Genomic DNA, 24,539 nt, shown 5'->3' with positions numbered 1-24,539 from the left:
TCTCTTTGCATATAATAAAGTTTATCATTTTCTCATCCATATTTGGTTCTTTTCTTCCCTATAGGTTATTCTGTGGAACTTTTAAGGTTAAGAAATCTCCAAAATGGTAATTATTCAGTGTCCTTCAATATCTTAGATAAGCAAGGATTTTTCAAGGAACAGATCCTGTATGTGAGGCTGTGTTCCTGTCTTGATGAAATTACCTGTGCAAGCTCTTCAATGCCCTTTGTAGGACTTGGTGGGGATTCCATCATTTTGATATGCATGGCTTTCATATCATTGGCAGGTCAGTAGTCAGCTGCTAACATTCTTAAACTATGTTCTCTCTCATTAATATCCTGTATCTTTGGGCATTGAATCACAGGATACCAGAGATAGAATCAAAATTAATTATTGGAGGATTCTTTATGAACTTTTAACAATTTTTATTAAGATACCACTAACTAAAATTTAGCTTTGGTTGAACTATTGCTTGGTGCTTCTGTATGAATAAGAATGATAACATTTCTAACCAGTTGCCATTGTTTAAAGTCATGGGCCAGGATTAGGAAGATATAGGGTTGACTTTGGGGAAGAGTATGATTCTGGGCTGCTACAAGTAAAATTATGAGGTGGTGATTCAGATGCTTGGACACTGAACTTGATAATAGAGAGGGAAAAATCCCATCTTGGAATGTGAGTCAATGATGAACTTGATTGGCCCACTTCTTTAAAAAAGCACCTTTTTGTTGCTATCTTTTGTTTTTATATTGCTAAATTTCTCCTTTTATCCTCTTTCCCTATCCTGAGGAGTCATCTCTTATAAGGGCCTGCTTTTAGAAGCTGTTTTTTAAGGAAAGTAAAAAAAAACAATATGCTAAGTGTTTAATATGTGTTATCAAATTGAGAAAATGAATTTGAATTTTCTTTCATCTTAGTGGCCCTGCTTTTCCTGTTGAGATTTTCCTTTGCATCTGCAGACAAGAGGGAGGAAATGTCTATTTCTTATGAACAAGGCACTCAGACCTTAATCCGTTATAATGAAGAAAGTAAAAATACTTTAACACTGGTAATAAGACATGTTTTTAATATGTTTATTTCAGGCATTTTCTTGTTGATTCTGATGCCTATGTTATACCATTGTTGCATTTTGGGCTTCTTACTTGGTGCTCACTGTATCTCTCATCATCTATTACCTGTTATCTTCCCCCTTCCACTCAACTGTTAAATTGATCTTCTTAACATGCAGATCTAACTGGGTCATTTTTCCTATTTAACAAATTCCACTGGCTTTCTATCACTTCTAGGAATAAGTAAAAAATTCTCTGGCATTCCAAGCCCTTCACAATCTGCTCCACTTCTACCTTTTCCTGTCATATTACAGCTCCTTCTCCTCCACATACTCTGTGATCCAATGACATTGACCTCTTTGCTGTTCTTTGAACAATATATACCATCTTCTGGCTCGGGGAATTTTCACTGGCTATCCCCTATGTTTGGAAATCTGTCTCTTTTTATCTGTACCTCTAGACTTCCCTGGCTTCCTTCAAGTCTGAACTGAAGTCCCACCTTTTATAAGAAGCCTTTACCAATCCCTCCTAATTCTAATGTCTTCCTTCTATTTGTTTTCTCCAACTTATGCTACCTTTGGTTGTTTGCATATTGTCCCTTTTTAGACTGTAAGCTCTTTTGAGATCAGATAGATCCACTTTCCTTTTATCCCCGGTACTTAGCACATTTCCTGACACATAGTAGGTGCTTAATAAATGTTTATTGACTGACATGCTGACACATATTTTAAGCAGAAAATATTTTCCCAAGGTGGTTCATTAGGATCAAGAAACTTTTGTTTGCTTTTATATACCCAGAATTACTATACCTTACATATAATAAATCTTTAATAAATGCTTGTTTAGTTAAAATTTCTTCATTATTCTATATCCCAACCATTTTGTTTTATATAGTACAAAAATAGAAAATACTCAGTTATTTAAAGAAACATCTCAAAGTAGAAGGGCTTAGCCCCAGACCTTTCCAGGAATTGCATTAGTGAAAGAGAAACCTAGGGCAGAGTATAACTCAAGCATGAAATTAGCCAAAGACATATGATACTTGTTTGCTGTAACTCCACCTGCTTGGAACCCACTACTACCAGGACTCACATGCTATCCTTAACTCTGACAACAACACCCAATAAAATGTTCCCTAGGAGTGCATCTTCTACATTAATAGGACCATATTTATACTTCAGAGATCCATATGACAACTTTGGTATTGGCATTCCTTTCATTGATGCAGATACAAACTCCTCTATTATTTAGTAGACAATTTTTATGATTTGCATTAATCAAAATTATTATTTTTCGGGTGTCCAGTCATCAAGCAATGAACTACTTCAAACTTAGCAAGGCAAGTCTTCAAATGAGAGTGATTTGCCTGTCACTTGGCATATAATTAACTGTTCCTTCCACTTAATAAGATCTGCTGGAATAACCTTTAAGAACCAGGTTTTGCCTTCATTCCATAACAATCAATCAGTCAAAAAGCATCAGAACTTCAGATCTGTAGTGGAAACTAAATTATATGCAAAACACAAAACAATGAAAAATTTTTATAAAGCCAAATGTTTAATAAATCATAGATAATTTTGTTCCTTGATTCTCCCATATTTTGATCAAATATTTATGAAGCATTTCTATAGCCCCCTTAGCAAGTTTTACATCCTTTAAAAGGTTTGGTGAATTCTTTTCTTTAGGTTTATTTATTTAATTAATTTAGAATATTTTTCCATGGTTACATGATTCATGTTCTTTCCCTCCATCTTCCCACCCCCTTCCCTTAGCCAATGAGCAATTCTCCTGGGTTTTACATGTGTAATTGATTGAGACCTATTTCCATATTATTGTTAAATTCTTAATTAAAATCACTCCATCATTCCAATGAGCATAATCAATAGCATTAACTAGTCTTCTTTATTACATAATTCAGATACAAAGAGAAAGTGGAAACAATCCCTTTGGTCATGGAAATGAGGGAAGACCTGTACAAGTTTGTAAGTGGTAGGAGAGAAATCTAAAGGAGTAGAAATTTAAATAAGAAAGATGAAAAGGACAAATTTATAGGGCAATTGTCCTTGACAAAGAGAGAAACACTCTCTTCTATGAGATTATAGCACATAGGAGATAAAGGAGAACAAAACAGAGCTCTAAGATGTAGAATAAAAGAAGAGGAAATGTAGTTTAGATAGCCTCAGTTTTCTCAAAAAACTATGAATATGAAGAGTGAGTCTCTATTGAGAAAGAGAAAGGGGGAAGGAGGGGTTGGAGGTGAGGGGAACAAGGGTATATTAGTCTCTGCAAAGGAATGTGACAAAGAGTCCAAGGTAGAAGAAATATATAATAGAGATGGTCTGGGTCTGGAGATTATTAAAGAAGCAAAGTGGGGTGAGAGCAGGAGTGATTAATGTGAAAATTAGGAACAGATAGATGAATGTAGAGACTACATGAGGACAAAGAATAGAGTTAAGAGAGGTAACACAGAGAAAAAAGATGGAAGATTTAGGAACTTATAATCAGGAGACTTTCAAAATTCTTGGTCATAGACATAGCTTATCCCCACATACTATAGCCCCTTTGGCCTTGGAAGTCCATGGTGATGTGATATTTTCTCAGATAGTTTGATGACACAAGGTAGGATGATTCCTTATATGAGAGTCTAAATTCAGGTGGAGAAAGCCTTGAAAGGCAATCTCTGAGAAGGGCTGGATATGGAGCTGGGCATCCTGGGTCCAGTAATGGGAATGGGAGTAACAAATTCTGGGGCAGAAATCTTTATGCTGGCCACATAATTTCTTCCCCTTTCTCCAATCTGAAACCTTAATGGTAATGGAAGGCCAAAGCATTGTTTATTTATATAGATAGGAAGGAAGGAAGGAAGGAAGGAAGGAAAGAAGGAAGGAAGGAAGGAAGGAAGGAAGGAAGGAAGGAAGGAAGGAAGGAAGGAAGGAAGGAAGGAAGGAAGGAAGGAAGGAAGGAAGGAAGGAAGGAAGGAAGGAAGGAAGGAAGGAAAAAAAGTACTTATGAAGCAACAATATGTTCCAGACATTGTGGTAAGCCCTTGATAAATATAAATTCATTTGATCTTCACAACAACTCTGAGAGGTAGATGCTATTATTATCCTCATTTTATAGTTGAAAAAATTGAAACAGAAACTGAGTGAGTTTCTCACAGTAAAATAATAAGTAACTGAGACTGAATTTTGAACTTAGGTCTTCCTGACTTGAAGCCCAATATATATCTGCTATAACACCTAGCTGTCATAAGAGAAAATTGGTAGTTCCTCTATACCACTTGAAATGCTCAAAGCCTTTATTTAAACACTAGAAATAAAAAGTATATCAGTAATTAAAAAAATACAAATCTACTAACAAAACATTTCTCTTTGCAGAAAACCTGGGATTCAATGAGTTAGATTCTTCTGTGATGTATAGATTACATTTGTTGTGGATGGGACATAGAGTGGGTAATATTCACACTCTGGGCCTTTCATTTTCATTTTTTTACCATTAATTTAATAAAATTCATTTATGTTCTTCCCAACCCCCACTCCATTTTTAGGTGAAGTCAAATGTCATAGATCCAGTTTCACAACTCCTTTTATCCAAAGGGAAAGAAATGGTAAGTAATAAAGTAATGTTTTCTCAAGAAGTGAATAATCCTTAATAAAACGTGTTTAACAATGAGAGATGAAATATTGACTTCTAGGACTCTGTCAACTCTTTTATGTAGATAACTATTCCCTTACTTCTCTTTATCTTAAAATCCTGTCTATCTTTCAAGGCATAAAAGCCTTTTGTCTTCTCAAAAGTCTTCTGTAGCCCTTTAGGATGGCAGTATCTATAGGTGAAGAGGATCTTAAAAATCATTTTATCTAACCGCTTTAATTTTCATTTGAAGAAACTAAGGCCAGGAGAGTAGAAATGATTTGCCAGAGGTGAGATAGGTATTAGCCATGCTAATACTTGAGGTCAGGCCCTCTCACTTCAAATGGAGTGGTGTTTCAATAGTTGCTGCCCCAGCTCACACCAAGCCCTCTTTTATCTTTTTTTTAGCTTGGTCCCAGAAGACAGAGAAAGAAATAATAGATATTGTAGAGAGACAGATTTCAGGCAAACCTGAAGAAAATTTTTCAAACTAGACATGCCCAAAGAGGAATGGACTTCTCAGGACTTAGTGGTTTCTCCTCCACTGGAGTTTTGTTGTCATATGCCCCAACCAACTGAAATAATTGAGGATAGGCTTGAAATAAATATAGGGAAAAACCCAATCAACAAGTAATTCTAAAAGATGTTTGAATTTTCATGTATGCATTCATTGTCATGTACACTTTTCATTTTTTTCTCAAAATCATTCTTTTGAATTTTTAGTATAAAAATAGGCAAAGCTTTTAAAAGAATTTCCATAACTATTGTTCTATATGTCTGTGAATTATTCATTCATAATATACCTGAGAATAAAGAACTTTTAAATGTATTTAGGTGTGGTAACTATAAAATTCTCTGTAGATTATATATTAATGTATAGTTATTTATTAGTAAAATTTAGAGAGAAAGAGAAAAGGGTGGGAGAGATAGGAGGGAGAAAGGAGGGGAAAGAAAGAGATCACTTTTCCACCTTAACTAAAAGACCTCCTTTCACAGATGCCCAGGCTGAGCTCCCAGCTAAACCATGCTTCCCCATGTCCAGCACACAACCATGTGGTTCTCAGTGGCTTGTGCTGGTGAAGATAGGCCATTTAAATAAGGCCAGTACCTTCCAAGAGTTAAATGCTACAGAGAAGGGAAATAGAACACCAGGGTCTGGAAATACAGTTCTGTGCAAAATTGAGATAGCTACTGTTCCATCCTCTTTCTTATAAGTTCAATGACATCACTCTTCCTGCATCTCTGATTGTCCAGGCTTTAACCTCAGTTCAGGTCCCAAATCCTGACTTCTGGACAGGTTATCTATCTCACAGGTTTGCCAGTCCTTTCTCTAAGTCAGGACTCCAGGTAGCCACACAGCACTTTAATCATGACTTGCTGGCATTTTGCAAATATACACATATGTGGGTAAGGGGTTTTCAAATGGAATATGTAGGTATGGTTTATATTAAATTGACACAGTATCTTAGAACGTCTGTAAATTTATAAGATGAGAGAAACAATCACTTTATTCAAAGTCCTGACATCAATAAGGTTCTTAGGGAAAAAAAATAGCTATAGAAATACTTAAAACGTGGGAGTTTCTTTAAAAAGTAGCCACTTCAACTGTGCTTAAGGGATAATAGTCAGGCATAGATTGTTAATGAGAAGATGTTTTAATAAATGGACTGCTAACATAAAGATATAAGCATAAGGCTTCAATGTCGTCAGATACATTCTTATTTTTGTAGCTGAATTCCTAAGAACTTCGGTGGTGTTGGGCGAAAAATATCCAATTTGTAACAAAAGTCATTGAGAAAGAGAAAGAGCTCTGAGTATGATCAATAAATTTACTAGGGCATTCAGTGATCCATAATCAGTTGAGTTTAAGAATTTCTTCATGACCAAAGACCTTTCTCTTTGAGAGAAAATTTATTTTTTAAACTTTAAGTGCCCAAAGTTGGATGAGATGGTATAATTCATAATCAGTCTTTTCCAGTAGGAGACAATCCACATAAGTGGTCAAGGAGAGGAAGTAGAATTCCATGTTTGGCTAAAGGAAGGAATTCCTCATATTTAGCTAAGGGAAATGTATTAACCACAACTATTTTGTTAGCAGGCCTTTTTGTAGATCATCAACTGTTAATATCCTATTATAAGACTTTCCATAGGTTATGAGACCCTGTCAGCACTGCCTTGGGCCTTTAGTTGGTTATCCAGACATCTGAAATGGGATTAATTGTTAATATTCAGAGATTTCAGAGCACTGTGGTAGGAACCATTAAATCAAAGTTCTGTGAACTGATCCAACCATTTGGAACTATGACCAAAGGGCTATAAAACTGCCTATCATTTGATCCAATAATATCACTACTAAATCTGCATCCCAAAGAGATTTAAAGAAATTTTTAAAAAAGGTAGATGGGAAAGGACCGACTTGTACAAAAATATTTATAGCAGCCTGTTTTGTGATGGCAAAAATTGGAAATTGAAGGGATATCCATCAAGTGAGAAATGGCTGAATAAACTGTGGTATAAGATACTTGTGGAATACTATTGTGCCAAAAGAAAGGATGAGCCGGATGACTTCAGAAAGAGGTGGAAAGACCTATGTGAATTAATGAAGAATGAAATAATCAGAACCAGGAAAACCTTGTACACAGTAATAACAGCAGGATGATCAACTATGAAAGACTTAGCTACTCTCAGCAATACAGTATTCCAGCAGTTCTGAAAAACATATGACAAAGAATGTTATCCATCTCCAGAGAAAGAACTGTTGGAGTCCAAATGCAGATTAAAGCATAAAACTTTTCACTTTACTTTATTTGGGGGGTTTAATTTTATACGTTTTCTGTTACAACAATGAACAATATAAAAATGTTTTTTCATGATAATACATATATAAGCCTTATCAAATTGCTTACCGCCTCAAGGAAGGATTAGGGAAGGAGATAATTGGTATACTATAATTTCAGAAAACTTATGTGGAAAATTGTTGTTACATATTGTTGGTAAAATAAAAAATATCTTAAAAAAGATAAAAATCAAAGTTAATTTAGGAGTGGTGATGATAACTCATAGGTATGAGGGATATTGTTAAAGCTAAAGAACCTTATAACAAGCATTAATACTTAGGAGTGTGGGAAAGGTGAGTGTTAATACAGAAGCACAATCCAGAGGCAGCAGGATGACTGTGTGAATTGAAAATCAGGAGGAAAAAAGGAGGTCCTGGGTTCAGACACTTCTTAGCTCTGTGATCCTGGGAAAGTCACTTAAACCTCATTGCCTAGCCCTTACTGCTTTTCTGCCTTTGAACCAATATATAGTATTGATAAAATTGAATAGGAGCATCAAACTTATTTTCAGTAGTCCTGACTGTCATTCCTTTGGTGTGGTCTCTCAGATGTAAAGATGGTAGAAGGATAGTGCTAATTTAAAATACAACTGGTTATTTGCTACTATTTGGAGTTGTAGAAAAAATTACTGTATACTCAGGGATTGGTATTCTCTTTAAAATTTGAATGCCAACACTGGGACTAAGTAATGCTTGTAGGAATCTGACAGGCCCAAGGAATAGTCTATGAAAAAAGGAAATAAGAGAATTTTTAATTCTAGCACTTAGAAGAAACTCAAGAGGTGAAATGATAAGAAGAAATAATAACTTTATGTACCTAACAACAGAAAATTCAGCCATCATTCTGATCTTTATTTTGGTCCCTGATCTAGGTGGTTCTAAGGCAGTCCACCTTGGTTTGGTGTGAGTATGGTGGTGATGGTGGAGGTGGGAACTATGTAAGAATGGCATAGCAATGGTGAATCCTTCAGTAGTTAGTGTCCCAGCATAAAGAAACTACATGTCTCATGATTTTTTGCTGGCCCCTTAATCCCAGACACAAATGCCACTGGCAATCCAACCCTTTTTTTTAACTGCTGAAGAAACAAAGCTTAAGAGAGAAGTGACTTGCTCCAAGTCATATAAATATTTAGTAGAAAAGCTGAGAATGGAACTTAAGTCTCTTGACACATGATCCATTGTTCTGTCATAGATATCATATTTCCTTTCATGGTGGACTGTTTACTTCTGCTAGTAATGAATTATTTCTAAATCTCCAAAGACCAGCAAGGTTTTACTGGGGTGGTCCCAATTTCCTGACAATATTTATTAAATACATATTAAAGAATATAGCAGTTAGAGATTCCATGGGTGTCTCCCTGTCACTTCCAGTCTGTCTTCACCATATGGTGAGGACAGCCTGGAAGTAACAGTTTTCGTGTTTTCATAGAGCTATACTTGGCTCTGGGAGAAAAATAAAATTTAGATAAGACATGACATCTGACCAAAAAAGACAAAGTCATAGGGGCGGGTGAGGTCAACTCTAATAATAAACAATATTGAATGATTGATTGATTCTTTAAGAAGATGCAAAGCAGTCTTGTATGATTTTCCAAGTGGGAACTATCAGTTAGGAGTCTGTATAGATTTTGTAGAAGAGAGCTTTTAAGGAATTTTTGAGTTTGACTTTAAAGGTTGGTGGAAGAAGGGAAGAAAGTTATCCCAGATAGATGGAATACTATGAGCAAAGTATGGTTAAACAGTATAGAAGATATCTAGATTATTGGATCATATGGTACATGGTGGGAGACACTAAAAATCAAAATAATTGAAGAAACATTGTAGAAGCAACTACAAATTACCTTTGAAGAGTATTTTCAGGTATGTGGGGAACAGTGACAAACATATATAACTCAGAGCTGGTGATTTTTTTCTGCCTGTGTGGTGGCACTGGGACTTAAATGTTAGATATAAATTCATGTTATATTGAGCTAGTAACACTGATTTGTGTTTCTACAAATTGGACTTCATTATGTTTCAGCACTATCCATATGACAAAAGCATCCTGTATGCCAAAAATCCACTGGAAAATCTGGACCAAAAAATGGCAGAAATACTAACTCAAGTAAGATTTGTTTTTTCTTGTTTGTTTTAAATCTATTTTTAAGTTTTCCCTCTTATACTGAAACAATTTCCCAATATGCTTCTTCCCATTTGAACTCTTTTTTATAACAAGCAAAACAAATTGGATCAGCAATCACATATAATGGTATATTTAACAATATGCACCCAAAGTACCTCTCTATTGCTCTAAAAGAAGAATATATTCTATCTCTTGATCTGTTATTTGGACCCAAGACTGATCATTGCTTTAGATCTAAATTTAAAGACTTTTGATTATTTTAAGAATTTCTAACTTTCTTTTTATAATTACGGTTATTAACATTCACTTAAAAATTTTGAGTTTCAAATTCTTTCCCTTCCCTCAGTCCATCCTCCACATATTAAGGAAGTAATCAAGTCATATACTTTTTGATTTTGGCTATGTTGCAAAAATCAAGAAAAATAAAGTGAAAAATATCTTTAAAACATCACTCAGTTCTCTCTCTGGAGTTGGATAGCATATTTTATCATGATATCATTAAGTTATTTTTCAGTTATGTTCCACTCTTTATGACTCCATTTGGAGTTTTTTTGGCAAAGATATTTGAATGATTTGCCATTTCTTTCTCCAGTTCATTTTAAAGCTGAGAAAACTGAGGCCAATAGGTTTAAGTAGCTTGCCCAGGTCACACAATCACTGTCTGAAGCCAAATTTTAATTTTGGAAGATGAGTTTTCTCTATCCACTGAGCCACCTAACTGCCTTCATTTTATCATGAGTCCTTTGGAATTGTTGATTTTCCCAAAAATATTTCAATGCTCCTCTAGTTCTGTTCATGTTTCATCAGATCATATAAGTTTCCCCCAGGCTTTTCTGAAACCATTGTGCTCATCATTTCTTCTAGCATAATAGAATTCTATCAAAATCATATACTACAACTTCTTTATCCATTCCCCAACTGATGGACATCACTTGAATTTCTAATTCTTTGCCACCACTAAAGACCTGATAGAAATATTTTTGTACATTTTTCTTCCCTTTTTCTTTGATTTTTTTTTGGATAAAGAACCTATGTAAAAGAAAATGCATAATTTTAAAGTCCTTTGGGCTTAGTTCCAAAATATTATCCAGAATGTTAGGTCTGGCTTACAATTCCCTCATTAGTGTGCCTATTTTTCAACAGCCTCTACTGCATTTATCAATTTCCTTTTCTGTCATGGTAGCCAACTTGTTAAATTTAAGGTGGTACTTCAGAGTTGTTTTAATTTGCATTTTTTCCATTTCTTAGTGATTTAGGACATTTTTCTTATGACTATTGATTGCTTTACTTTCTTTTTCTGAGAACTACCCCTTCATATCCTTTGAGTATCAATTGGGGAATAACTTTTATTTCTATAATGTAACTCTGTTTCTGATATACTTAAGAAATTATCATTTTATTAGGTAAATTGACTACATTCCTACCAGTTTCCTGAGTTCTTTCTAATTTTGACTCTGTTAGTTTTGTCTGTGAAAAATATTAATTTTGTTCAATCAGAATTATCCATTTTATCTATTATGATTCTATCTCTTGTGTGATCATAAAATCTTCCCTTATCCATATATCTTAACAGTCAGTTTTTTCCATTATCCCCTCATTTGGCTTGTGATATCAATCTTTATGTCTAAATTATATACTTACTTTGAGTTAATCTTGATGTACAGTGTGAAATACTGGTCTATACTCAGTTTCTGCCAGAATACTTTCCATTTCTCACCACAGTTTTTGTCAAATACAAAAAAAAAAAAAGAAAAAGGAAGGAAGGAAGAAAGAAAAAAAGAAAGAAAGAAAGAGAAAAAAAGGAAGGAAGGAAGAAAAGAAAGAAAGAAAGAAAGAAAGAAAGAAAGAAAGAAAGAAAGAAAGAAAGAAAGAAAGAAAGAAAGAAAGAAAGAAAGAAAGAAAGAAAGAAAGAAAGAAAGAAAGAAAGAAAGAAAGAAAGAAAGAAAGAAAGAAAGGAAGAAAGGAAGGAAGGAAGGAAGGAAGGAAGGAAGGAAGGAAGGAGAGAAAGAAAGAAAGAAAGAAGGAAGAAAGAAAGAAAGAAAGAAAGAAGCAAGCAAGAAAGAAAGAATACTTTCATGAAAAGTTTGGCTCTTTGGGCTTATCAAATATGATAATTCATTTCTATATTTAGTATGCCTTATTTATTCCACTGGTCAACCACTATACTTCTTAGCCAATATCAGATTGTTTGTTTGCCATTTTGTTATATAATTTAAAATCAGGTACTCTAGGCCACCTTCTGTAACATTTTTCCTTTGAAATGTGTACATTTGTGTATAAATTGTGTACAAATGATGTATACATTTACTTATAGTGTTGTCTGAGTACCACTTTGGGTGTATCCAACAAACTTTGGTATGCTGTCTTACTGTTATAATTCTTATTAATAAAATTAATGATTATTTCTATTATTTATTCTTTGATCCACTCATTTTTTAAGATTAGGATATTAGTTTCCAATTCATTTTTAATCTATGCTTCAAAGGGTCTTAATTGAAAGTAATTTTTATTGTATTATAGTATAAAAAAGATCCATTTAATTTTTGCCTAATTGCCCTAGTACATGGTTAGTTTTTGTGATGATCTATGAGCTGAGAAAAAAAAAGTGTTATCCTATTCATATTTAATTTTCTTCAAAGGTGTAGCATATCTAACTTTTCTAAAATTCTATTCATCTCAACTTATTTATTTTATAGTTATATTTATCTAGTTCTGAAAGGATAATTTTACTTCCTCAGCTAATATCGTTTACTATCTATTTCCTCTTCTATATCATTAACTTTTTTCTTTTATGAAATTGAAAGCTATGCCATTTGATGGATATGTTTATTGTTGATATTACTTCATTGTTTCTGGTAACTTTTAACAAAGTGTAGTTTTCTTGCTTATCTCTTTTGTTTGGTCAGTTTTTACTTTTCCTTTATCTGAGATAATGATTGCTATCCTTGCCCTTTTTTACTTCAGCTGAAGTAATATAGATTGTGGCCTGGCACTTTATCCACTGGACCACTTGAATCCCCTAATTATGTGGGCAGAGGGGTGGGAGATGTGAAAAAAAATGTCAAGTCTGGTGGAGAGGGGGAGGGGAGCTGCTCTGCCCAAGTCCCTCTGCCTTATTAATAACAAACTCTGGGGTTGGGGGGAGGGCAGTTGAGTGCCCACAGAGAGCATTCTGTGTGCCATCTTTGGCATTCATGTTATAGGTTTGCCATCACTGGCCTAGAAGTTCCATTAGTTGACAAAGCCATGAAGCTATCAGCTATTTTATGCTATAGTCTGAGCTTTCCAGTTGAAGTCCACAAATATGAATTTCTTATCCTAGGTGTGATGTTCTCAAAACTGCATGAGAACTAAAATCTTTTATTTATCTGAGACTTGTTTATATCACTCAAAATTCAGAACATAGCATCTCTCAGATCAAAGCAAAGATTTCCCAAGTGGCTATCCAAATGACCTATTTATCTTTTAGGTCAAGTCAGAAAATCCTAGCTTAAAGATTGTCAATCCAGGACTTCATTTGGATTCAGCACAGTCCTCTCTCCTCAAATATAGCATCCTGGAGATATGTAGAATCTTTTTATCTGCCACTCTTTATATCTGCCACTCATAATAAGGGTCACTGAGTTTTTCCAGAGCAATGATCCCCAGGTTTGTCAGGCCAGACCTATCTATTCTTATAACAAGTTGGAGCAATAGTTCTGAATACTATCTCAGTTGTAGGAGTCCTGATTTCCTTGGAAGATCTTATCCTATTCCACTATTTTTTTAGAAATGGAGGAGATTTCAAGAGGTATGTGAATAGGTTTGTCTGTTTTCATATTGGCTTACTGAGACAGGCAGAGGATACTGGTTTAATCATCATATGTACTCATTGCACTCCTTCCTTGCCTGTCTCCTCATTCACCCACTTTTGGCATGTAGCTAGCTAATGAACTAAAATCATAAATATATTGTCTATTTACCTGACAGTTTGCTTGGGGGGAGGGATAAGTGCCTCATTCTGCTAGTTAGGCAGAAAACCAAAGGTAGTAGTATGGTCTGCTTTAACATAGTCATACCGTCAACTACTTGTTAAGCCCAACAACAAGCATTTCTTAAGTACCTACTGTGTGCCAGGTTTTGTGCTAGGCAAAGGAAAATAATATTTAAAATAAAACAATAGCATAAGATACTGCTTCGATGTGTATAAGGTGCCTGTTTCATCTCATTCAATCTCTCCAACAATCCTGTGAAATAGGAAACATTTTCTTAGCTTTACAGCTAAAGGGAACAGGTGAGGGAAGGGAATAAGCATATGCTTTGTGCCCACAATGATGCCAGCACTTTGCTAAATTATTTTCTTTTGCAAATATTATTTCAATTGATCCTTATGACAACCCTAGAAGGTAGGTGCTATTATTATCTCTACTTTATAGTTAAGGAAACTGAGGCAAACAGAGGTCAAGTGATATGTCCAGGGTCACACAGCTAGTAACTGATGGGATTGGAATTTGAAGTTATGGCTTCCTGACTACAGGCCCAGTTCTCTGTGCCATCAACTGTTCCAAAAGGAGTTTGATTCAGTTATGCTATCAACAGCCTTATAGGAGAGTGACGTTCAGTCTTGCCTCTGGGCAGATGCTGGTACATTGTGGCTAAATATTCCAGTCATAGGCTGTTGCTGAATAGCAAAGGCAGCAAATTCAAGTCCAGGTCTTCTGTACCAGAATTCTTTATTTCTGTAATGAATTATGGCTGCCTTCATTTTCATATCCCTAGGGCCTGGTATAGTTGCTTTTACTTAATAGGCAGCTAAAAATGTTGGGAGCATTGAATTAATCATCAAATTTCTGTGGTCAGTCATCCTTCCTTCATCTCTGATGGGATTATTGTTCTTATCCACATAGCAGCTGTCCTCAATATTTCTGTTTTCTAAAACCCTTGCATATCTCTCTGTAGCCTAAGAGGCTAAGATGGTGCTTTTCAATTCCTCAAGCTATCAATTTTAGTGATCATCTTCCCTCTACTTCCTGCTCTATTACATATAAATGCCTCATTAGTTTCTACACCTATTTCCTTGGTTTTTCTTTTTCTATACACCAAAGCTAGTATTATAGTTAGTGTTATAAGACTTACATATTAGTTATATATTAAATCATTGGTGATAGGAGAGATTTCTTCAAAATCCTCAAGGCAAAAACTGCTGTCATAAAACTGGAATTACATTTGTAAAGTTCTAGTTCTACTATTTAAAACTGCATTCTTCACTCAAAAATCAGTCCTAAGAACTATTTACTTTACAGTTTCAAGGTTAATAACTTCAAGATTTCTGCATAGCATTTAGAAGTCTTTCCCATTTTACATGGACAGATTCTGTATCAAGGACCCAACCAAAAAGAGAAAGTGCTGCCAAACCTGATCAGGATTGAAACTGCAGTTTGTTGTCAGTGGAATCTTAAAATTCATACTTATCTTTATCATCTTTGTTTATATTCTTCTTGCTTACCTTTACTGTTTAGAAGAATCCATATACAAATACTTCTTTTATACCTATCTCAAAAGTCTTGTAAAACCTGAAATTTGGCAAGGAGTTTGTCAGTTCAATATAATGGCAGATTTTACCCAACCACTTACATTTCCATAAGTCTGTGTTTGAAAAAAGGAAGAATTTACTAGGCTTACAGAATTAAAATATACATTGATTATATTGGAGAAATATTAACTCAAAGACAAATAGAGGAAGTATTCAAGAACCATTTATTAAACACTATGTCCCAAACATTGTAAAAAAGCAAAAGATGAAATGAATGAGGAATCAAAGATTTGATCTAGTGAACATATTAATCTATTAAGCAAAGGTGCCAGTTTCCCAAGAAATCAAGACCAGACCTTCTCCTCAGCTTAGAGATGTACCCCAAATATGGGTAGGGGAGGGACAGACTTTTAGACATTAAAAATAATCAAATAAGAACAGTTAATAAAAGGAAACAGTATAATACTAGATAATCTGATTTCAAATTGGATGAAAGGTTAAATACTTTCCAAGTTGGGATGGAGAGAATAAATAGATGCAATTCCCTGAATTCAGAAAAAAGAGGTGTCCCATTCTACTGTAAGTATCTGTAAACAACCAAAGAACCATGGAAATGACAACCGATTAGTATGGGACAAGTTTTCAGATAAGACATATGGGTTGTTTGAGATGTACAATTATAAGAAAACTCCTTGTATTGATCTTAGGCTCTGACTATTTTTGGGCAACATAACCTGGATTCATGATGGTGGATCAATGGCATACATGCCAAAGATGGCATACAGAGATTTCTCTATGGGCATGTGTACTACATGCCATTCCCAGCAGACTTGGTTATTAGAAAGGTAGAGGGAATCTGGAAGAATTGCTCCCTTCCCCTCTCCACAGCCCCTCCTTGCCCCTCTGTGCTTACCCCTTCCCCAGAGCAGAATGCGCAGGCTACTCCCCCTTCCTATATCCCTCTTCTGTCTGCATCTCTGGGGGGAGGGGGCAGGACTCTTCACACAGTCAGAGGGGTGGGGCATGGTATGTAGTCTGGGAACAGAGTATGGCACATAGTCTCAGAAAAGTTCTAAAAGGTTTGCTATCACTAACCTAGATCCTTGCTTAAGGGTCTCTAAAAAGCTTCATTTTAACGACCTCTACAAAATTAAAAAAATCACATTTTTTTTAGCCAAGAGGATGTATCAAGAAAGAAAAGACCATACTTACTTCACCTCTGTTAATTCAGATAGATAGGAACCTTGTATAGTATATAAATTATTGAGCACAAGAAGACACAGGTTTGAATTATGCCTCAGACACTAACTTTGCAATCCCATACAAGCCATTTAATGTCAGTAGGCCTCTGTTTCCTTATTTTTAAAATGAAAGAATTATGCTCAAAGACCTTGGAGGTTCCTTCTAACTCTAAATCTGTGAACATAGGAAAGCTTTCTGGGTTTAGGTGTCTAAATTATGGATACATACCTGAGTAACCCCAATCTTACAGTCTATAAACTCACCACAGAAGATAAAATCAAATTTTCAATGAAAATTCTTTTAATCATGTCATCAATAAAACATTTTTTATTTCCTAAATAAACATCAGTTCTACTTGGAATCATATTAAAGCCCAATTTCCACTCCATTTTAATTTGTAGACCATCAAATTATACTACATAAATGATAGCAATAAAATAATTTTTATTAAAATCAAAATGTAAACATCTTACTTGAAAGCAGGATTCTCAGAATATTTGGTCTATTTATGGCAAACCATTATGGACTCATTCAATTCCTCACTTATTCTGATGCAGAATCCTTTGCCATTCAAAAAAAGTAGGAGACTGGGGATCCATGAAAATGTGGAATTCTAGGATTTCAACTGGCTAAAATGTGAGGGAGGACATTCCTTTTTTAAGAAAAGTTAGACACAGAGGAAAGAGGATGAGTGTGGGAATATAAGAGGATTGACTGGTAGAAAAGTATGTCTTTGAGGTTATTTAGTCAGTCCTTTCTGAAGCATTCTTGCTTCAGAAAAACACCCAAGTACCCATTTGGTCATCTTTTCTTTGTAATTTTTCAATTAAAAAAAGTAACTAATCAACAATTAAAATAAAGTATAAAAAAGACAGAAATCCAAATATTATATCTCCTTAAACTATTTAAAATAAATGGGGGATAATATTCTCACCCAGTAAAGTGAACCTCTAAGTTTAAAATTTCAGGAAGGAGGAAAATTTTTAAGGGAGGAGAACCTTAATGGATCTTTAAAATGCTCTTAATAAATGTCTGACATCAACCATTTGTAACTTTCCCTTCATGGTTTTCCTCAAGCAAATCCATTTGAATCATTTGCAACACCTCTTCTCCTACCCTAATCTCCAGAATGTAGAAATATTTTCTGGGAATCTGGAAACTTGATATCTATCAATAATAATGTTGATGATTTCATTGTATTTTAATTTAAATGATTTAAAAATTTGTGACTTTAGTAGGAACTTTGTGTCTAACTTGTCTTCTTTCTTTCTTTTAGAAGCTCTCCATCCTTAGCATCCCAGAAGATAACCTGGTGTACCAGCCTCACATTTACACAGAGGAGGGAGAATTTGAAGCATATCAATCACTTAGCTCACTCTCCTTGACTGAAAGTTACCTATCTGAAGATTTTCTGAATGATTTGGGATCAAAAGCAATTGCCCTTGAAGAAATATATTCCAAGTCAGTCTTTCGGAAATAATGCACATGGCAATAAATATGAAAATCTAGGTTAAATGGGTGAATATTTACAAAAATATAAACTGCCTAGATTAACAAAATGGGAAATATAATACTCAAACAATCCTATCTCAGAAAAAGAAATCAAACAAGACATCAAGGAACTCCCTAAGAAAAAAACTCCATGGCCACATGGATTGACAAATTAATTCTATCAAATATTCAAAGAAAGACTAATCCAAGTACTATACAAACTATTTGACAAAATGAGCAAGGAATTTTAGCAAACTCCTTTTATGACACAAATATGGTACTGATTCCAAAGCCAGGCAGAACAAAAACAGAGAAAGGAAACTACAGGCCAATCTCCTTAATGAACATAGATACAACAATCTTAAATAAAATACTAGCAAAAAATATAGCAAGTTGTGACAAAGATTATACACTATGAACAGGTGGGATTTATACCAGGAATGCAAGGATGGTTTAATATTAGGAAAACAATCCATGTAATTAACTATATCAATAACCAAACCAACAAAAATCACATGATTATCTCAATAGATGCAGAAAAAGCCTTTGACAAAATACAATATTGAAAATGCAAGAAAGTATAGGAATAGAAGATCCTTTCCTCAAAATAATAAATAGGAGATATTTAAAAGCATCAACAAGTATCATCTGCAATGGGGACAAGTTAGAATCCTTCCCAATAAGATCAGGAGTGAAGTGAGGATGCCCATTATCACCTCTATTATTTAACATTGTACTAGAAACACTAGCAGTAGCAACTAGAAAAGAAAAAGAAATAAAAGGGATTAAAGTAGGAAATGAGGAGACTAAACTATCCACTCTTTGCAGATGATATGATGTTATACTTAAAGAATCCTAGAGATTCAACTAAAAAGCTAATGGAAATAATTAACAACTTTAGAAAATTTGCAGGATACAAAACAAACCCACATAAATAATGATGCATTTCTATATATTTCCAACACAACTCAACAGAAAGAGCTAGAATGAGAAACTCCATTTAAAATCACACTAAACAATATAAAATATTTAGGAATCTATTTTGCCAAGACAAACAGAAATTATATAAACACAACTACAAAAGACTTCACACAATCACAACTAGATCTAAATAATTGGGGAAAGCATTAATTGTTCATGGAGAGGATAATAAAAATTACAATTCTACCCAAAATAATTTATTTATTCAGTGCCATACCTATCAAATTATCTAGAAACATTTTTATAGAATTAGAAAAAATATAACAAAGTTCATTTGGAAGAACAAAAGATCAAGAATATCAAAGGAACTTTAAAAAAATCTATTGAAGGATGCAGATCTAGCAGTACCAAATCTTAAACTGTACTATAAAGAGGTGACCATCAAAACAATATGGTACTGGCTAAGAGATAGAAGGGATATCAATGGAATAGACAATGTAAATGACCTCAGCAAGATAATGTATGACAAACCCAAAGATCCTTGCTGTTGGGATAAGAACCCATCATTTGATAAAAAATGCTGGGAAAATGAGAAAACAGTATAGGAGATTTTGGTTTAGACCTACACCTCATACTCTATACCAAGATAAATCCAGAATAGGTAAATGACTTAAATATAAAGAGGGAAATTTTAAGTAAATTAGATGAACATAGAAGAGTATATCTGTTAGATCTATGGGAAAGGAAGGAATTTAAAACCAAGCAAGAGACAGAGAATATTACAAAATGTAAAATGAATAATGTTATTACATTAAATTAAAAAGGTTTTGCACAAACAAAACCAATGCAACCAGAATTAGAAGGGATGCAACAAATTGGGAGGGGGGAATAGAACAAAAAACCTTTGACAAAGGTCTAATTTCTTAAATTTATAAGGAGCTAAGTCAATTGTACAAAAAACCCTGAGGGGAGAAGTAAGAGGGGAGGGGGAGAACATGAATCATGTAACCATGGAAAATATTCTAAATTAATTAATTAGTTGAAATAATGCACATATTGGAAAATTAGTAGTCATATCTGGAGGGGTCTTACTATATGTTTTTCTCTCTTTTAAAAATGATTTTTATTTTATTTTTCTCAGATACAAAAACAATTTTAGCATTCATTTTTATAATGTATGAATTCCAAATATATTCCTTCCTTCCTTTTCCTCCCCCTCCTTTAGACGATGAGCACTTTGATATAGATTATATATTTGCAGTCATGCAAAACACATTCCCATATTAGCCATGTTACAAAAAAGAACAAAGACAAAAAAAAGAATAAAAAAACCATATGCTTTGATCTGCATTAAGATTCTACCAGTTATTTCATCCTAAATCCTTTAGTAATTGCCTTGGATTATTTTATTTCTGAGAATACTAAGCAATTTACAGTTTGTCATTGTAAGTATGATTCTGTATACAGTGATATCCTGGCTCTACTTACTTCATTTTGTGTCAGTTTATATTAGTCTTTTTATGTTTTTTTGAAATCATCCTGATTGACATTTCTTATATCACAATGAAATTCCATCACAATCATATACCACAACTTGCTCAGCCATTCACCAATTGATGGCCATCTTTTCAAATTCTAATTTTTGTTACCACAAAAAGAAATGCAATAAATATTTGCATACATATTAGGATCTTTTCATTTTACTCTGTTCTGGGATACCTTGTAATGGTATTACTGTGTCAAAGAGCATGCATAATTTTATAAACCTTTGGGCATAATTGCACATTGTTCTCCAGAATGGTTGGATCAGTTCATAACTTCACCAAGATTGTATTAGTGTTACCATTTTGCCACATCCCTTCCAACATTTGTCATTTTCCTTTTCTTTCATATTAATCAATCTTATAGGTGTAATAGGGTACCTGAAAGTTATTTTAATTTGTATTTCTCTAAATAATAGTGATCTAGAGTATTTTTTCCATGTGGCTACAGATAGCTTTGATTTCTTCTATTGAAAACTCTTCATTTCCTTTAAATATCAATTGGGGAGATTCAAGACTTCCAGTCAAGATGGTGGTGTAGAAGCAGCGAAAGTTCAGACCTCGGAAACCCTTCCTTACCGATCGCAAACAGAGTGCTCGTAGGCCACCGAAATTCAAGCTGAACAACAGGATAGACCTGGGGAAACCTCCTCCTGGGCCTGGATCAAAAGGTACCATACCCCAAAAGCCAGAACCCTAGATCACTCGGATCTAAAGGGTAGACAGAAAGAAGGTCCCAGGACCCATCACCCCCAATGCAGAGTGCTGAGCCCACGGCAGCAGCGGGAACCTCAGGGCTCTGAGGACTCACCTTGAAAGCAACCTGAGCCAGTCTCCGGGGTGCCCAACATAGACGGCAGGGAAACATAGAAAGAAGGGGGAAGCCGGTAGCCCCCTGGCTGGGTACTTCCATCTGAGTCTCAAGGGAGGTCCCAGCTTTGGGGCACCAGCTGAACCCAATCCCATCAGGAGCCCTCAGAGCTACTGAAAGGACAGAAAACTCAGGGCTGGCAAAGGGGTTGCGCCAAAGAGCTTACCTTGAAAGTAACCCGGGCCAGTTTCTGGGCATTCAACACAGACTGTGGAAGAGGAGGTTGCTGCTTTTCTTTTTCTTCCTTTTTTTTTGGTTTGGGGATCATTCGGCCCACACCACCTGAACCTAATCCCATCAGGAGCCATCATAGTCCAGGCAAGCCACGACCCCTCCCCCCTTAGAGAGCAGGGTCTTCTGAAAGAACAGAAACCTAGAGGCGAAGTCAAGATGCCAGCCTAGAAGGAGCATAGACCTGGCAGCCTGGCCAGAGCTTTAGAGATCCTCCATATCTGCTCCAGCCATCCAGGAAGTTTAAAATTCAGAGTAAACCCAGCCCAACTAAGCTGAACTCAATCCCATCAAAAGTCTCCAGAACACAGGGAAGCCCAGGCTCCCCATCCATCCTCATTGACTGCTAGACTTTAAGCCAATCAAAAGCCTCCAGAGGACAGGAAAGCTCAAACCCCCAACAACCCTCCCTCAGAGATTACACCAAGAGATCCTCTGTTAAAGCTCCAAGAGGGGAGATTCATAGAAGTCCCCAAAAAACAAAAAAATGAGAGGAACAAGAGCACAGACAAATATGGGAAGGAAAGAAGGGGTGAATTTGAACAAACAACAGAAACAGAAGAAAGAAACTACAATAGACAGCTACTACTCACCAAATGGAACAGAGGGGGAGAGATCAGCAAACGATAAACCAGAAATCCCAGCAAATTGGATACAGGCTGTGGAAGAACTCAAAACACAACTAAGAGAGGCTGAAGACAATTGGGAAAAGAATTTAAAAATTAAGATAAGTCATCTGGAAACAGAGGCACTTGAACTAAAACAAGAAAATAGTTTCCTGAAAGCCAAAATCATCCAGCTGGAAAATGAGGCAAAGGAGATGAAAGATGAGGCAAAGGAGATGAAAGACGAGATAAAGAGGATGAAAGACGATCTTCAAAGAAACTCAGACCAGAAGGAAAAAGACTACCAAAAAGCCAAAGAAGAAATCCAATCTTTAAGAACTAGAGTAAAACAAGTAACTTCACAAGGCAGCCGGACACTATAAAACAAAACAAAAAGAATGAAAAAATTGAGGAAAATGTGAAGCATCTCATTCACAAAACAGACGATTTAGAAAATCGTTCAAGAAGAGACAATTTAAGAATAATTGGACTACCAGAAGACCACGACAAAAGAAAAAGCCTGGACATAACACTAGAGGAAATTATCCAGGAAAATTGTCCCAAAATCCTAGAACAAGAGGGGAAAGTGGAGATTGAAAGAATCCACAGATCACCCCTATATTTAATCCCCAACTGACAACACCAAGAAATGTTATAGCCAAATTCAAAAACAATCAGATGAAAGAACAGGTATTACAAGCTGCCAAGAAGAAACCATTCAGATACCATGGAAACATGGTGAGGATAACATAGGATCTGTCTGCATCCACACTGAAGGACCGAAAGGCATGGAATATGATATTCCGGAAAGCAAGGGAACTAGGTCTACAGCCAAGAATAAAATACCCATCAAAACTGACTATATTCTTACAGGGGAAAGTATGGTCATTTAACACAACAGAAGAGTTCCAAGCATTCATAAATAAAAGACCAGACCTGAACAGAAAACTTGAAGTCCAAACGCAGAACTCAAGAGAATCATCAAAAGGTAATTAAAAATGAGGGGAAAAACAACAACAACAACATAAAAGGTTTTTTTTTAAGAGACTCAATAAGTTAAAATGATATGTATCCCTATAAGAAAAGAGGTCATTGACAACTCTTAAAAACTGTTGCTATCACCTAAGCAGCTAGAAGAACTACACTCAGAGGGAACAGTGACAAACTGTATAGGATGAAAGGACAAGACATAAATAGTTATATAGATATATGCATGCATAAATACATATACATGTGTATGTATATATATATATATATATATATACATGACTAAAGCTAAAAAAGAAAAGAGGTTATGACTAAAAGAAATGGGAAAAGAAACAAATGGGGGTAAATTTATATGTCACAAAGAAACTCATGGAGGGAGGGGGGAGAACATCGATACACTGAAAGGGTAAAGAGGTTGAAGATAGTAAATACTCAACTCTTACGTACTTTGAAACTGACCCAAAGAGGGAAGAACAATCCAATCAATTGGGGAAGAGAATAGATTTGCGCCTTATAGGGGAGTAGAAGGGAAAAAACAGACTGGTGGGGAGGGAAGCAGTACAAGGGAGAGAGATGGTGGGGGGAAATTTAAAAAGACTACAGGGGAAAATAAAGGAGGGAATAAGAAGGGAGGGGGGTAGAAAGGGAAATACAAGGGGGACTGATTTAAAGTAAATCACTGGACTAAAAGGTAGAGCTGAAGAAGAAAGGTTAGAATTAGGGAAGGATATCAAAATGCCAGGGAGTCCACAAGTGACAGTCATAACATTGAACATGAATGGGATGAAGTCACACATAAAATGTAGACGAATAGAAGAATGGATTAGAATCCAAAACCCTACCATATGTTGTCTCCAAGAAACACACATGAGGTGGGTTGACACCCACAAGGTCAGAATTAAAGGATGGAGTAAGACCTTCTGGGCCTCAACTGACAGAAAGAAGGCAGGAGTGGCAATCATGATATCTGATAAAGCCAAAGCAAAAATAGACCTAATCAAAAGGGATAGGGAAAGTAATTATATTTTGTTAAAAGGGACTTTAGATAATGAGGAAATATCACTAATCAACATATATGCACCAAATAATATAGCACCCAAATTTCTAATGGAGAAACTAGGAGAATTGAAGGAAGAAATAGACAGTAAAACCATATTAGTGGGAGACTTGAAACAACCATTTTCAAATTTAGATAAATCAAATCAAAAAATAAATAAGAGGTAAAAGAAGTGAATGAAATCTTAGAAAAATTAGAATTAATAGACATATAGAGAAAAATAAATAGGTATAAAAAGGAATACACCTTCTTCTCAGCACCACATGGCACATTCACAAAGATTGACCATAGATTAGGTCACAGAAACATGGCACACAAATGCAGAAAAGCAGAAATAATAAATGCAGCCTTTTCAGAGCACAAGGCAATAAAAATAACAATCAGTAATGGTACATGGAAAACCAAATCAAAAACTAATTGGAAACTAAACAATATCATACT

General features: G+C 35.1%; 1 protein-coding gene across 1 annotated transcript in view; it reads left to right on the top strand.

Moving 5' to 3' along the window:
* CDH26 (cadherin 26) overlaps positions 1-17,874 on the top strand; it is a 179,859-nt gene extending 161,985 nt beyond the window's left edge. Inside the window, exons 13-15 of the mRNA XM_056817259.1 lie at positions 65-286; positions 918-1,048; positions 17,671-17,874. Coding sequence (XP_056673237.1) covers positions 65-286; positions 918-1,048; positions 17,671-17,874 — 557 coding nt within the window. The remainder of the gene's footprint in view (positions 1-64; positions 287-917; positions 1,049-17,670) is intronic.
* The last annotated feature ends 6,665 nt before the right edge of the window (positions 17,875-24,539 follow it).

The sequence above is a fragment of the Monodelphis domestica genome, chromosome 1 (assembly GCF_027887165.1).
Source record: "Monodelphis domestica isolate mMonDom1 chromosome 1, mMonDom1.pri, whole genome shotgun sequence".
Taxonomy (NCBI): domain Eukaryota; kingdom Metazoa; phylum Chordata; class Mammalia; order Didelphimorphia; family Didelphidae; genus Monodelphis; species Monodelphis domestica.
This window is presented reverse-complemented; position numbering and strand designations above follow the sequence as displayed.